Raw genomic sequence first — 15,701 nt, 5'->3', positions numbered from 1 at the left:
AGCCCTAATTACTACAAGCAGTTTATTTATTTATTATTTATTAACCCCTGCAGCCAGCATGGCCCTGGCAGTTAACCCTTTGCTGGGCATGCAGTGTCCTGTATTAACCCTTGCAGACAGAATTATGTGTATTAACCCCATGCAGTCCTATGATCTACAAGCAGTTAATTCTTTGCAGAAGCATGCACTGTACTGTATTACACCATGTAGTCCTACCATCAGCAAGCAGTTAACCCTTTGCTGAAGCATGCAGTGTCCTGTATTAACCCTTGCAGTCAGAATTCTGTCTATTAACCACATGCAGTCCTAACAGCTGCAAGCAGTTAACCCAGTGTTTCTCAACTCCAGTCCTCAAGGCACCCCAACGGGTCATGTTTTCGGGATTTCCCTCAGATGAAACGGCTTTGGTAATTACTAAGGCAGGGAAACTGATCAAATCACCCGTTCAAATAATGGGAAGCCTGAAAACATGGACCTGTTGGGGCGCCTTGAGGACTGGAGTTGAGAAACGCTGAGTTAACCCTTTGCAGAAGCATGCAGTGTCATGTATTAACCCTTGCAGCTAGAATACTGTGCATTAACCCTGTGCAGACCTAGGATCTTCAAGCAGTTAACCCTTAGCGGAACCTTGCACTGTACTGTATTAACCCCATGCAGTCCTAACAGCTGCAAGCAGTCAACCCAGTGTTTCTAAACTCCTGTCCTCAAGGCGCCCAGACAGGTCATGTTTTCAGGATTTCCCTCAGTTGAAATGGCTTTGGTGATTACTAATCACCTGTGCAAAATAATGGAAAGCCTGAAAACATGACTTGTTGGGGCGCCTTGAGGACTGGAGTTGAGAAACACTGAGTTAACCCTTTGCAAAAGCATGCAGCGTCCTGTATTAACCCTTGCAGTTAAAAGACTGTGTATTAACCCCATGCAGTCCTAACATCTGCAGTTAAACCTTTGCTGAAGCATGCACTGTATTAACCCCATGAAGTCCTGACATCAGCAAGTGGTTAACCCTTTGCTGAAGCATGCAGTGTCCTGTATTAACCCTTGCAGCCAGAATACTGTGCATTAACCCCATGCAGTCCTAGGATCAGAAAGCAGTTAACCCTTTTCGGAAGCATGCACTGTATTAACCCTTAGGTGAAGCATGGAGTGTCCTGTATTAACCCTTGCAGCCAGAATACTGTACATTAACCCCATGCAGTCCTAGGATCTGAAAGCAGTTAACCCTTTGCTGAAGCATGCAGTGTCCTGTATTAACCCTTGCAGTAAAAAAAATCTGTGTATCTGAAAAGCAGTTGACCGTTTGCTGAAGCATGCAGCATCCTGTATTAACCCCATGCAGTCCTAACATCTGCAGTTAAACCTTTGCTGAAGCATGCACTGTATTAACCCCATGAAGTCCTAAAATCAGCAAGTGGTTAACCCTTTGCTGAAGCATGCAGTATGTCCTGTATTAACCCTTGCAGCCAGAATACTGTGCATTAACCCCACGCCATCCTAACATCTGCAAGCAGTTAACCCTTAGGTGAAGCATGCACTGTACTGTATTAACCCCATGCACTCTTACCATCAGCAAGCAATTTATCCTTTGCTGAATCATGCCGTGTCCTGTATTAACCCTTGCAGCCAGAATACTGTGTATTACCCCCATGCAGTCCTAACATCTGCAAGCAGTTAACCCTTTGCTGAAGCATGCACTGTATTAACCCTTAGGTGAAGCATGGAGTGTCCTGTATTAACCCTTGCAGCCAGAATACTGTACATTAACCCCATGCAGTCCTAGGATCTGCAAGCATTTAACCCTTTGCTGGAGCATGCACTGTATTAACCCTTAGGTAAAGCATGGAGTGTCCTGTATTAACCCTTGCAGCCAGAATACTGTGTATTACCCCCATGCAGTCCTAGAATCTGCAAGCAGTTAACCCTTTCCTGGAGCATGCACTGTATTAACCCATAGGTGAAGCATGGAGTGTCCTGTATTAACCCTTGCAGCCAAAATACTGTACATTAGCCCCATGCAGTCCTAGGATCTGCAGTTAACCCTTTGCTGAAGCATGCACTGTATTAACCCTTAGGTAAAGCATGGAGTGTCCTGTATTAACCCTTGCAGCCAGAATACTGTACATTAGCCCCATGCAGTCCTAGGATCTGCAAGCAGTTAACCATTTGCTGAAGCATGCACTGTATTAACCCTTAGGTGAAGCATGGAGTGTCCTGTATTAACCCTTGCAGCCAGAATACTGTACATTAACCCCATGCAGTCCTAGGATCTGCAAGCAGTTAACCCTTTGCTGAAGCATGCACTGTATTAACCCTTAGGTAAAGCATGGAGTGTCCTGTATTAACCCTTAGGTGAAGCATGGAGTGTCCTGTATTAACCCTTGCAGCCAGAATACTGTACATTAACCCCATGCAGTCCTAGGATCTGCAAGCAGTTAACCCTTTCCTGGAGCATGCATTGCCTTGGAGATGCTCCCCAGTCTGCAGCTCAGCCTGCAATCCCTGCTTTGCCTCCATCACTGAGTGTCTCCCTTGTGTCTGTATAGAAAAGAGCTGAATGCTATTGTAATGTTGTGTGATCATCACCCAGGGCCCCTCCTCTGCCCCCTCCTCCCCCATCTCCCCGGATCTCAGGGACTCTCCCAGTCTCAGCCAGCAGCAGTCCAGGCTCTCCAATCCCCATCAAGGTGTGATTGACAGCTGAGGATAAGGCACCCATCAGCTGTGCATGCAGAGGAGGAGGAGGGGGCCCCCAGGAGGGGAGGGTGAGGCATTGCATTGGTTGCATGGATCCCTGTGATGACAGCCAGCTCCATCCTTGTCATGCACAGCCCCATCCTCTGACAGCTCTCTGCATGGCACCATCAACAAAAATATGCAAATCAGCGGCTGTGTGAGAGGTGAGCCTGGGAGAGCCACAATGGGCCACTCCCTGACGTGAGATCGGGGGGCCCCTCCGGGAGGTGCGCTCATCGCTCCTCGGATTCGGATGCTGATGCTGCAGGGGGATCATGTAATTGTCGGGCGGTCGGGGCGGATCATGGCATTGGGCTTTCTCCGGGCTCCCCCCCAGCGAAGAGGAAGATGGGGCTGAAGAGCAAGAACTCCGAGGGCCAGCCTAAGGATGGCGAGGGGAAGGTGGCTCTAGGGGCCCCGGATCTGGAGCCCAGCTCCCTGGGGGCCGGCCTGGACAAGGATGGGACTCTGCTGCTGGTGGGAGCCGGCAAGAGGAACACCCAGAGCATCGGACTGCTGGCCAAAACCCCCCTCAACTACCCGAGACCGGCCAAGAGGAACAACGCCAAGTACCGCAGGGTGCAGACCCTCATCTATGATGCCCTGGAGAGACCCCGGGGGTGGGCACTGCTCTACCATGCCTTCGTGTGAGTACCCACCCCTTCCTTCCCATCTATAGTGTATATCTTATGTCTAAATATTTATCTATACCCCGCTATATGATACAATGTATCTCTTTATCCCTTTATAATATACAATGTGTACAAATATCCCATGATAATAATATACATTGTACATCTCGTTATATTATACATCGGATCAGATGGTCTATATCTATCTATCTATCTATCTATCTGTCTGTCTGTCTGTCTGTCTGTCTGTCTATCTATCTATCTATCTATCTATCTATCTATCTATCTTCATTGATCAATAGATCTATCTAGCTACTATATCTGACTAATCAATTTCCTATCTACCTAGTGCAGATATCTATCTATCTATCTATCTATCTATATTGATCAATAGATCTATCTATCTAATCAAGTACCTATCTGCATTTTCTATCTATCTATCTATCTATCTATCTATCTATCTATCTATCTATCTATCTATCTATCTATCTATCTATCTATCTACATTGATCAATAAATCTATCTAGCTACAGTATCTATCTAATCAATTGCCCATCTACCTGTTCTAGCTACCTATCTACCATCTACATGTTATCTATCTAGCTATATCCATTGATTAATAGATCTTTCTAGCTACAGTATCTGTCTAATCAATTACCTATCTACCTATTGCATATAATTAATCTAGTCACCTATTTATTTATCTATCTATCTATCTATCTATCTATCTATCTAATCAAGTACATATCTGCATTTTCTATCTATCTATCTATCTATCTATCTATCTATCTATCTATCTATATCCATTGATCAATAGATCTATCTAGCTACTATATCTGAATAATCAATTTCCTATCTACCTAGTGCAGATACCTATCTACCATCTACATGTCATCTATCTATCTATCTATCTATCTATCTATCTATCTATCTATCTATCTATCTATCTATCTATCTACATTGATCAATAAATCTATCTAGCTACAGTATCTATCTAATCAATTACCCATCTACCTGTTCTAGCCACCTATCTACCATCTACATGTTATCTATCTAGCTATATCCATTGATCAATAGATCTTTCTAGCTACAGTATCCGTCTATCTATTCCATATAATTAGTCTAGCCACCTATCTACCATCTACTTGTCATCTATCTATCTATCTATCTATCTATCTATCTATATCCATTGATCAATAGATCTATTCTAGTTACAGTATCTGACTAATCAATTCCCTATCTACATAGTGTAGATACCTATCTACCATTTCCATGTCATCTATCTATTTAATCAATTATCTATCTATCTATCTATCTATCTATCTATCTATCTATCTATCTATCTATCTACATTAATCAATAAATCTATCTAGCTACAGTATCTATATAACCAATTACCCATCTAACTGTTCTAGCCACCTAGCTACCATCTACATGTTATCTATCTATCTATCTATCTATCTATCTAGTTATCTATATTTATCCATTGATCAATAGATCTTTCCAGCTACAGTATCCGTCTAATCAACTACCTATCGACCTATTGCATATAATTAGTCTAGCCACCTATCTACCATCTACTTGTCATCTATCTATCTATCTATCTATCTATCTGTCTGTCTGTCTATCTATCTATCTATCTATCTGTCTATCTGTCTATCTAATTTAATTTGTCTAGCTGCCTATATGACATCTACTATCTATCTATCTATCTATCTGTATCAATTGATCAATAGATCTTTCTAGCTATAGTATCTGTCCAATCAATTACCTATCTACTTATTTCCATCTTATGGCCATCTATCTACCATCTACATGTCATCCATCTATCTATCTATCTATCTATCTATCTATCTATCTATCTATCTATCTATCTATCTATCTATCTATCTATCTCATATAATTAGTAAAGTTACCAATCCACCATCTACTTGTCATCTATCTATTCTCTCACATGCATATTACAGCCTTTACAGAACACACACTTAGTAGGTACTATAACTGATATGTTTTTCTGTTGCTTGCATTTGTCGGGTATAACCAGTTGGTGGTGATCAACAGTTCATAGTGTTTACGTGACTTCTTGTGGGCTCAACATATAGAAGTAATACTGTATATGGGGGTATGCATATGTATGAGTTCTAATGTATGCTCAGCATATAGGAGTAACGTTTTGTGTATTAAGGGATGACAGTCACTGAAGGAACTGTGTACAAGAGCAGTGTATAGGCCTCCTATGTGATTACTCACTACATAAAATCACTTGTTTACTGTGTACCAGTTGGGCGCTAGATAGAAGTGACCCATGTCCATATCTATGCGACAGCTGGAGGGATCCTGACACCCATCTGACCACATCAAATTTAAATGGGCCCCTAGGTTCAAGAGGGCCTTGCGTGCAATATGAAAAAAAAATACAGTGTGTATATATATATATATATATATATATATATATGTATATTGACTTTTGGTAAAACAAAATAAGTAGTGAAATGATCAAATATGTGGTGTGTAAATTGGCATATTGCTTTTTGAAACTCTTAATGTGGAGATATCCTTTGACAATATGTGCTATATGTTCAGGTACCAGTGTTTTTTTGATTTTGTGAGATTTTTTAATGTCCTTACTAGAATTTAAAAGATTGATCGTGTTCCATCTTTGGATCTGGTGTGTCCCTATCTCCAAATGTGAAAACACAAGGATATAGGGAAGTCACCAAAACCTGAAAGAAGGTCGGATATTATTGTATCCATAGAGGGACCAATATTTGGGTATTTGGTCTAATGTTCTTTATTGGTTTTACAGATGTTCTTGTATCCATAGAGGGACTCCCATTTGGGTATTTGGTGTAATGTTCTTTATGGGTTCTACAGATGATCTCGTATCCATAGAGGAACTTAATATGGGCTTTGGTGTAATGTTCTTCATGGGTTCTGCAAATGTTCTTGTATCCATAGAGGGACTCCCATTTGGGCTTTGGTGTAATGTTCTTCATGGGTTCTGTAGATATTCATGTGTCCATAGAGTGACTCCCATTTGGGCTTTGGTGTAATGTTCTTCATGGGTTCTGTAGATATTCATGTGTCCATAGAGGGACTCCCATTTGGGTAATTGGTGTAATGTTCTTCATGGGTTCTACAGATAATCTCGTATCCATAGAGGAACTTAATATGGGCTTTGGTGTAATGTTCTTCATGGGTTCTGTAGATATTCATGCATCCATATAGTGACTCCCATTTGGGTATTTGGTGTAATGTTCTTCATGGGTTCTGCAAATGTTCTTGTATCCATAGAGGGACTTCATTTGGGATTTGGTGTAATGTTCTTCATGGGTTCTGTAGATATTCATGTATCCATAGACGGACTCCCATTTGGGTAATTGGTGTAATGTTCTTCATGGGTTCTACAGATGTTCTCGTATCCATAGAGGAACTTAATATGGTCTTTGGTGTAATGTTCTTCATGGGTTCTGTATATTCTCTTGTATCCATAGAGTGACTCCCATTTTGGTATTTGGTGTAATGTTCTTCATGGGTTCTACAGATGATCTTGTATCCATAGAGGAACTTAATATGGGCTTTGGTGTAATGTTCTTCATGGGTTCTGTAGATATTCATGTATCCATAGAGTGACTCCCATTTGGGTATTTGGTGTAATGTTCTTCATGGGTTCTACAGATGTTCTCATATCCATAGAGGAACTTAATATGGGCTTTGGTGTAATGTTCTTCATGGGTTCTGTATATTCTCTTGTATCCATAGAGGGACTCCCATTTGGGTATTTGGTGTAATGTTCTTCATGGGTTCTACAGATGTTCTTGTATCCATAGAAGGACTTCATATGGGCTTTGGTGTATTCTTCTTCATGGATTCTTCAGATGTTCTCGTATCCATAGAGCAGTGATGGCAAACGTTGGCACCCAAGATGTTTTGGAACTACATTTCTCATGATGCTCATGCACTCTGCAGTGTAGTTGAGCATCATGGGAAATGTAGTTACAAAACATCTGGGGTGCCAAGGTTCGCCATCACTGCTATAGATGGACTTTATTTGGGCTTTAGTCTAATGTTCTTTATTGGTTCTGCAGATGTTGTATCCATAGAGGGACTTTATTTGGGCTTTTGGTATAATGTTTTTCATTGGTTCTGTAGATGTTCTTGTATTCACAGAGGGACTTTGGTATAATGTATATCATGGATTCTGCAGACATTTGGTCTCATCCTATATTAGGACATCTTTGCATAGGGGTGCTGGAAGGATTAAAGTGGGCCCCCATCTACACACGCATTGCCTCATAGTTATTCTCATTCTAAGGCTCCATGCACACTGAAGCTGATAAACTGTAGTTTATTGGCGTTTTGGCATTTTTTTTTTAAAGCCCATAAACTGAGCTCTATGTTAGCCTATGTGCCCGTGTACACCTGGGCGTTTTTTAGTGTTAATGAGCTCTGGAGTTTATTGGTATTTTTCTGAACGCCCAAAATTTGCATTCAAAGAAACGCAGAAAAACGTTCAAAAACGCACATAAACGCTCAAAAACGCAAAAAAAAAACTGGCGCCAGCGTTTCTTTATCCATTGAAAAAAAAAAAGCTACACTGAAAAACGCTGATTAAAGCTATAGCAAAAACGCTAAAAAACTTTGAAAGGTTCCCTGCAAAGCTACTGGCGTTTTTTTATAGCTTTTTTTTGCTTCAGTGAGCATGGATGCTGTATTTATTGTATCTGCTTCCTTTCCTCCACTTGAAGAATCTTAGGTGGCCTTTTTTTTTTAGTTCATTCAAATAAAAAATACTGATATTATCGTAATGCAACCAATCCTATTCAAGTTTTCATTCTTCAACTCTCATGTCCGCTGCAGGTTTTAGTTCAATTGGTTTCCATGGACCAACACTGTTCTCTTTTTAGACATGCACAAGTAACGAGTCCATCTTTAGCAAAGCAATTTTATAAAACATGCTCTTCTTTAGCCAGATTCACAAATAGTTACGCCGGCGTATCAGTAGATACGCTGGCGTAACTCGGAATCTAAGCCGTCGTATGTTTAAGTGTATGCTCAAACTGAGATACACTTAAACCTAGCTAAGATACGACGGCCTGCGCCGTTTTCACGAACGTACGTGCGCCCGTCGCAGTAAAGATACGCCGTTTCCGTAAGAGTTACACCGCGTAAAGATAAATCTGCCCCCTAGGTGGCGTAGCCAATGTTAAGTATGGCCGTCGTTCCCGCATCGAAATTTGAAATGTTTACGTTGTTTGCGTAAGTCGTCCGTGAATGGGGCTGGACGTAATTTACATTCACGTCGAAACCAATACGTCCTTGCGGCGTACTTTGGAGCAATGCACACTGGGATATGTACACGGACGGCGCATGCGCCGTTCGTAAAAAACATCAATCACGTCGGGTCACCAATCATTTCCATAAAACACGCCCCCCCCAACCTCATTTGAATTAGGCGCGCTTATGCCGGCCCCATTTACGTTATGCCGCCGTAAGTTAGGAGGCAAGTGCTTTGTGAATACAGCACTTGCCTCTCTGACTTAAGGCGGCGTAGCGTAAATATGATACGCTACGCCGCCTTAAAGATGCGGCGCCCTACCTGAATCTGGCTACTTGTCTGTAACAACCAACCAGGTACAAATTCATAGTCTTCCCAGCAGTGGAAAACTGGAAGGCAAAATGCGATTGGTTGCTCTAGCCATCTTGATACTGCACCATTGTAATGCAAAGGGTTGGTGGACCTCATTTTCTGAAGCATCGTTTATAAACGTTGGTACAAAAATACACAAATTGTGTGGCCAGTGTGCCCTTTGAAATGCCCATGATACAACTGTCATTAGACATTATAGATCACAGGCAAAATGCACAGAGCCAATTAGAGAGGCTCTGTGCCTTGTGATCGCTGTGAACTGGTCACAAGTACACAAAAAAAAGGCAACACAGCCCTCCCCTTCTGATTGGTTCTCTTCTGATTAGTCCTTTGTAGGTAACGCTACTTCCACTGATCACCAACGAAAGTGGGACGTATTAACTACAACTAAACAGCATAGTGACCAGAAAGAGGACATACAAAGCAGTAAAGGGGATATATTGGCAATAAAAGAGGAACATTAACTACCAGCAGTTATGGGGCACAAACCACTGATCGCCAACAATTTGAAGGACACACACCATTGACCACCAACATTTAAAGGGACATTAATTCCTGACGGCTATCATAGGGGGAACACTGGCTCCCGTCCACTGGAATTTGCAAGCTGTTCTGTGCATTACATAATCCTGACTTCTGCACTCTACATGCTATATTATAAATTAAACAAATTCAGAGGGGCATTTCAGGGCCTCACACATTTATTGTGAACACTGGCCATTTAAAAAAAATATTTAGCCCTTTTCCTTTATATAATAAGAAATAATAATAAAAAAAAAGGTTATTAACCACTTCAGCCCCGAGCCGTTTTTTCAGACTCTTTGGGCCAGATTCAGGTACAAATGCGGCGGCGTAACGTATCGTCTTTACGTTACACCGCCGCAAGTTTTCAGCGCAAGTGCCCGATTCACCAAGCACTTGCGTGTAAACTTTCGGCCGCGTAGCGTAAAGCCGTCCGGCGCAAGCCCGCCTAATTTAAATGGGGCATGTACCATTTAAACTAGGCGCGTTCCCGCGCCGAATGTTCTGCACATGCTCCGTTTAAAAATTTCCCGCCGTGCTTTGCGCGAAATTACGGCGCCCCGATGTGTTTGTGAATGGCGACGTGCGTAACATACTTACGCCAAAAAAATATATATTTAATTTGACGCGGGAACGACGACCATACTTTAACATGGATGGTCTAATGTTAAGCCATCTAAATAGGACTCGTAACTTTGCGGCGGGAAAAACCAACTTGCGACGACGTAACGAACGCGCGTACCTTCGTGGATCGCCCTGAAAGCTAATTTGCATACCCGACGCTGGAAAACGACGCAAACTCCATCCAGCGGCGGCCGAGGGTATTGCATCCTAAGATCCGACGGTGTAAGTCAATTACACCTGTCGGATCTTAGGGCTATCTATGCGGAACTGATTCTATGAATCAGCCGCATAGATACTCTGAGAGATACGACGGCGTATCAGGAGATACGCCGTCGTATCTCTTTTGTGAATCTGGCCCTTTGTTTGCAAGTTAAAAACAATTTTTTTTCTAGTAAATTACTTAGGACCCCCAAACATATATATATATATATATATATATATATATATATATATATATATTTTCTAATACCCTAGAGAATAAAATGGCAGTCATTGCAATACTTTTTGTCACACCGTATTTGCGCAGCGGTCTTACAAGCGCACTTTTTGTTGAAAAAAAAAACACATTTTTTCAATAAAAAAAATAAGACAACAGTAAAGTTAGCCCAAATTTTTTTATATTGTGAAAGATAATATTATGCTGAGTAAATTGATACCCAACATGTCACGCTTAAAATTTACGCCCGCTCGTGGAATGGCGTCAAATTTTAACCCTTAAAAATCTCCATAGGCAACGTTTACAAATTCTATAAGTTGCATGTTTTGAGTTACAGAGAAGGGCTAGGCCTAGAATTATTGCTCTCGTTGTAACGATCACGGCGATACCTCACATGTGTGATTTAAACACCGTTTTTATATGCGGGCGCTGCTCACGTATGCGTTCGCTTCTGCACGTGAGCTTGACGGGGCGGAGCCCCTTAAAAAAATATATATATATTTATTTTACTTGATTTTATTTATTTTTACACTGTTTTAAAAAATAAATAAAATAAAAAGTGTAACTTTTATTCCTATTACAAGGAATGTAAACATCCATTGTAATAGAAAAAAGCATGACAGGTCCTTAAATATAAGATCTGCGGTCAAAAAGACTAAGGCCCCTTTCAGACGTCTGCTCCGCCTGTCCGTTATTACAAGTCCGTTAACGGACTTGTAATACATCCCTATGGGATCGCGTCCGTTAGCGGATGGAGCATCCGCTAGCGTCCGCGTCCGTCGGGATCCGGTTTTCGGACGGAAGAAAACCCTATTTTTCTTCCGTCCGGCGGAACGGAACTGATGCAGACGGACAGACGGTCCGTCTGCATCCGGTTCCCCATAGGGCAGAGCGGAGCTGAGACAGGGCGGTCCCTGCACTGTGTGCGGGGACCGCCCTATCCGCCGACAGCTGAGCGGGGATCCCCGCTGAGCAGACGGAGACACACGGAGCGAACCCAGAAACGGTCCGCTCCGTGTGACAGAGCCCTAAAATGCAATACAAATGCCCTATCCTAATGCAGAGAATGCAAAAAAAAAAAACTTCTGCCTTTACAGCCACTTTAATGCCACTTTAAGTAAAGTCTATTCTTGCTCCGGGGTCAGTGATGGAAGCCAGAGGATCATTATGGCAGCCAGCAATGTAATATGATTTATAATAAACCTCTGGCTCTCTATTCTGCAAATAAAGTGAGATGGTCTGACATTATTGTTGAGGTGTGACATTGAGGGGAGTGTGGAGCTGTGTGTACATCCTGTGTACCTCCTGTGTACATGGCCAGAGTGGTTGGGGGGGGGGGGGGGTGACATATATGTGTCTGTACCAGGTTGATGAGTTCATCTCTGGGATGCTGAGGATGAGCCAGGAACTGCGTGTGATTGGCTGCCTCCTCCTCCTCCGTGTGTGTCTGATCTTCTTCATACTGTATGCCGAGGAGATCTATAGAGGGAGCAGCATCACCTGTTACCATGGAAACCCTGGAAGGTGTTATTTCAGATTTTCTTCAGGTTATAATTAGCAAGTAAATAATAAATGTAAATATATGCATCTATCTATCTATCTATCTATCTATCTATCTATCTATCTATCTATCTATCTATCTATCTATCTATCTATTTATCTATCTATTGATTTATATCTATCTAATGATCCATTTCTTTTTATCAATCTATCGGGTACTGTATCTATCCATTTCTATATATCTATATTTTGTGATCTATCTACTCACTGTATCTGTCTATTGACCTATTTATATTGTTTTATTTATCTTCAGTGCCGTGAAAAAGTATTTGCCCCTTTCCTGATTTTATTTTTTTTGCATATTTGCCACATTTAAATGATTCAGATCATCAAACACATTTTAGTATTACACAAAGATAACACAAGTAAATACAAAGGGCCAGATTCATGTAGATCAGCGGATCTTTAGATCCGCGTAATCTACGTGTTTTACGATCCGCCGGTGCAATTTAGCGAGGCTAGTGCTGTATTCACAAAGCACTTACCTCGCAAATTGCACCGTCGGATCGTAACTCCCCCGGCGGAATGCAAATTCCGCGGCTAGGGGGAGTGTACAATTTAAATCAGGCGCGATCCCGCGCCGATTTAACTGCGCAAGCGCAGCCGGTGAAATTTCCCAGTGCGCGTGCTCCAAATGACGTCGCTAGGACGTCATTGTTTGCGGCGGCTACGTCAATTGCGGCCATCCGTATTCCCGATCGACATACGCAAACGACGTAAAAATGTGAATCTCGGCGCGGGAACGACGGCCATACTTAACATTAGCTACCCCTCATATAGCAGGGGTAACTATCCGCCGGAAAAAGCCGAACACAAACGACGTTAAAAAAAAGCGACGGGCGTACAGACTTGAATCGGCGGTTCTCCTCATTTGCATATCCGACGCGTAAAAAAAAAAGCGACGACACCTAGCGGCCGGCGGAAGATTGCAGCCTAAGATTCGACTGGTGTAAGTCACTTACACCAGTCTGATCTAAGGGAGATCTATGCGGAACTGATTCTATGAATCAGCCTCATAGATCCGACCGGCTGGACTGAGAGGTACAACAGCGGATCAGGAGATCCGCCGTCGTATCTCTTTGATGAATCTGCCCCCAGATGTAGATTTTAAATGATGATTTCATTACTTAAAGAGGTTGTAAACCGCTAAAAAATAAATAAAATAAAAAAACGCTGCAAGACAAAGGCATAATGTGCTAGTATGCATTGCATATTAGCTCACTATGAAATACTTACCTTAGAACGATGTCCTGGATCGGTATCGGCCCTCCGAGCACCGTGAACATCCACCGGAGTTTCTTCTGGATTTGCGGCTCCGGTGCTGTGATTGGCCGGCGTCACAATGACATCACTCCCACACATGCGCAAGGGAACCGCCGATCCTGGCACAACTACTGAAGGCACCAGTGGCCCGCTTCTTCGGGGCGCATGTGCGATGACGTCAGCAGCAGCGTATATACTGAATATCTCCTAAACAGTGTTTATGAGATATTCACAGTACCTGCCTAACCTTACTATAAGGAAAAAGTAATTCCCCCTCCGTTGCTAAATCATGAATGAACTGTGATTATTTTTTTGGAAAACTGAGAAAACTTTGCTTGTCACGCCAGGCCTGATTACTGCCAGGTGAATCATCATTGTGCTCTTGGAGTGATTTTTGTAGGCCGGCCACTCCTGCGAAGGTTCTCCACGTTACAAATTTTCTTTCATTTGTAGATAATGGCTCTCACCGTGGTTCCCTGAAGTCCCAAAGCCTTAGAAATGGCCTTGTAACCCTTTCCAAACTGATACATATCAATGACTTTGTTTCTCATCTGTTCTTCAATTTCTTCAGATGGCGGCTTAATGTGTTTCTTCACAATCCTATGTCCGCCATACCGGTTTCATCACAAATGACATCATCATGTCATTTGTGACGAAAGGTGTCCCTGATGATGTCATTTGTGACGAAACCGGTAGGGCGGACCTGGATACTAAGCATATGCAAAGGAATGTCGGCCATCTTTGATGCTGGAATTCCTTGGTGCTGTACCATGTGATATGCTGCGTTACTTCTATACATTTGTAAGTGCTTAGACGTAATAAATTCCCTTTTATGGGTGATTTTATGCTATGTGGCGTGTCTATTTTACAAATGCGCATCGGTCCTGCTAAGTTAATTCCCAGTGGTGTAGCGGTTCCCTGCATGTTGTGGATTTATATGGTGGCAATTGACAGCAAAATTCCTGGGCCCGGATTCAGAAACAACTTACGACGGCGTATCTCCAGATACGCCGTCGTAAGTTTGAATCCGGGCCGTCGTATCTTGGCGCCTGATTCAAAGAATCAGATACACCAGAATTTGTCTAAGATACGACTGACGTAAGTCTCTTACACCGTCGTATCTTAGGTGCATATTTCCCCTGGCCGCTAGGGGCGCTTCCGTATATTTCCACGTTGAATATGCAAATGAGGTAGATACACCGATTCAGAAACGTACTTGCGCCCGTCGGATTTAGCTACGCCGTTTACGTAAGGCGTCGGTCTGGCGTAACTTTACCCCTCATAAAGCAGGGGTAAGTCATGTTAGGTATGGACGTCGGAAAACTTCGGAACAGCGTCGTATTTTACGTCGTTTGCGTAAGTCGTACGTGAATAGGGCTGTGCGTAAGTTACGTTCACGTCGAAAGCATTGAGTATTTGCGACGTGATCCTGAGCATGCGCACTAGGATACGTCCACGGACGGAGCATGCGCCGTTCGTTCGGCCCCTCATTTGCATGGGGTCACGGTTCATTTTAATAAAACACACCCACTGCCAACCTACTTTGAATTACGCGGGTTTACGCCGGCCCATATACACTATGCTGCCGTAACTTAGGACGCAAGTTGTTTCTGAATACGGTACCTGCCTCTCTAAGTTACGGCGGCGTAGTGTATATGGAGGCTGGAGAGAGCGCCTTTTCCCCGGGGGAATGTCACTATGCGCATGTGACCACCCTTATATGGTTATTTGGTAAGCCTTGTATGTGACCAATGACACCTGGGAGACCTTACATGTGTTTGATGGTGACAACCTGAGGAGCTCATCTTATTTTCTCATCACGGCTTGTGGGACTCTTTTTATTCTGTCCTAGTGTATTTTCTGCTGTATATGCCTTTATATTAAAGTGGTTGTAAAGCCTTAAGGTTTTTCACCTGCATGCATTCTATGCATGTAGGTGAAAAACCTTCTGTGCTGCAGCTCAATCTGATATCTAATCCAGCGTTGTGCACGAGCGCAGCTGCTCCAGCCGCGGTCTCTCTCCTCATTGGTCAGATTGATAGCAGCAGGAGCCATTTGCTCCCGCTGCTGTCAAGCAAAAGCTGTGACACGGGAGTGGGGGGGGGCGTACTGAGTTCCACTGTCTGTGTCAATGGGCGCTGCAGCGGGACTCGCGGGTGAGCCCGCATGGATGCCCCTATGGAAAGCGGCTTTCTGTAGGGGCACCCAATGAAGAGGAGGGGCCTGGAGCACCGGTGGGGGACCCCAGAAGAGGAGGATTGGGCTGCTCTGTGCAAAACCT

The 15,701-nt window shown here is 43.0% G+C and overlaps 1 protein-coding gene across 2 annotated transcripts in view; it reads left to right on the top strand.

The window, feature by feature from the left end:
- Positions 1-2,629: 2,629 nt before the first annotated feature.
- KCNQ3 (potassium voltage-gated channel subfamily Q member 3) overlaps positions 2,630-15,701 on the top strand; it is a 348,769-nt gene continuing 335,697 nt past the window's right edge. For both annotated transcript variants that reach the window (XM_040354983.1, XM_040354981.1), the window contains exon 1: positions 2,630-3,380. In XM_040354983.1, coding sequence (XP_040210917.1) covers positions 3,082-3,380 — 299 coding nt within the window. In that variant the 5' untranslated portion in view covers positions 2,630-3,081. The remainder of the gene's footprint in view (positions 3,381-15,701) is intronic.

Source organism: Rana temporaria, chromosome 5 (genome assembly GCF_905171775.1).
Source record: "Rana temporaria chromosome 5, aRanTem1.1, whole genome shotgun sequence".
Taxonomy (NCBI): domain Eukaryota; kingdom Metazoa; phylum Chordata; class Amphibia; order Anura; family Ranidae; genus Rana; species Rana temporaria.
The sequence above is the reverse complement of the archived record's forward strand: the minus strand, read 5'-3'. Positions and strand labels throughout refer to the sequence as shown.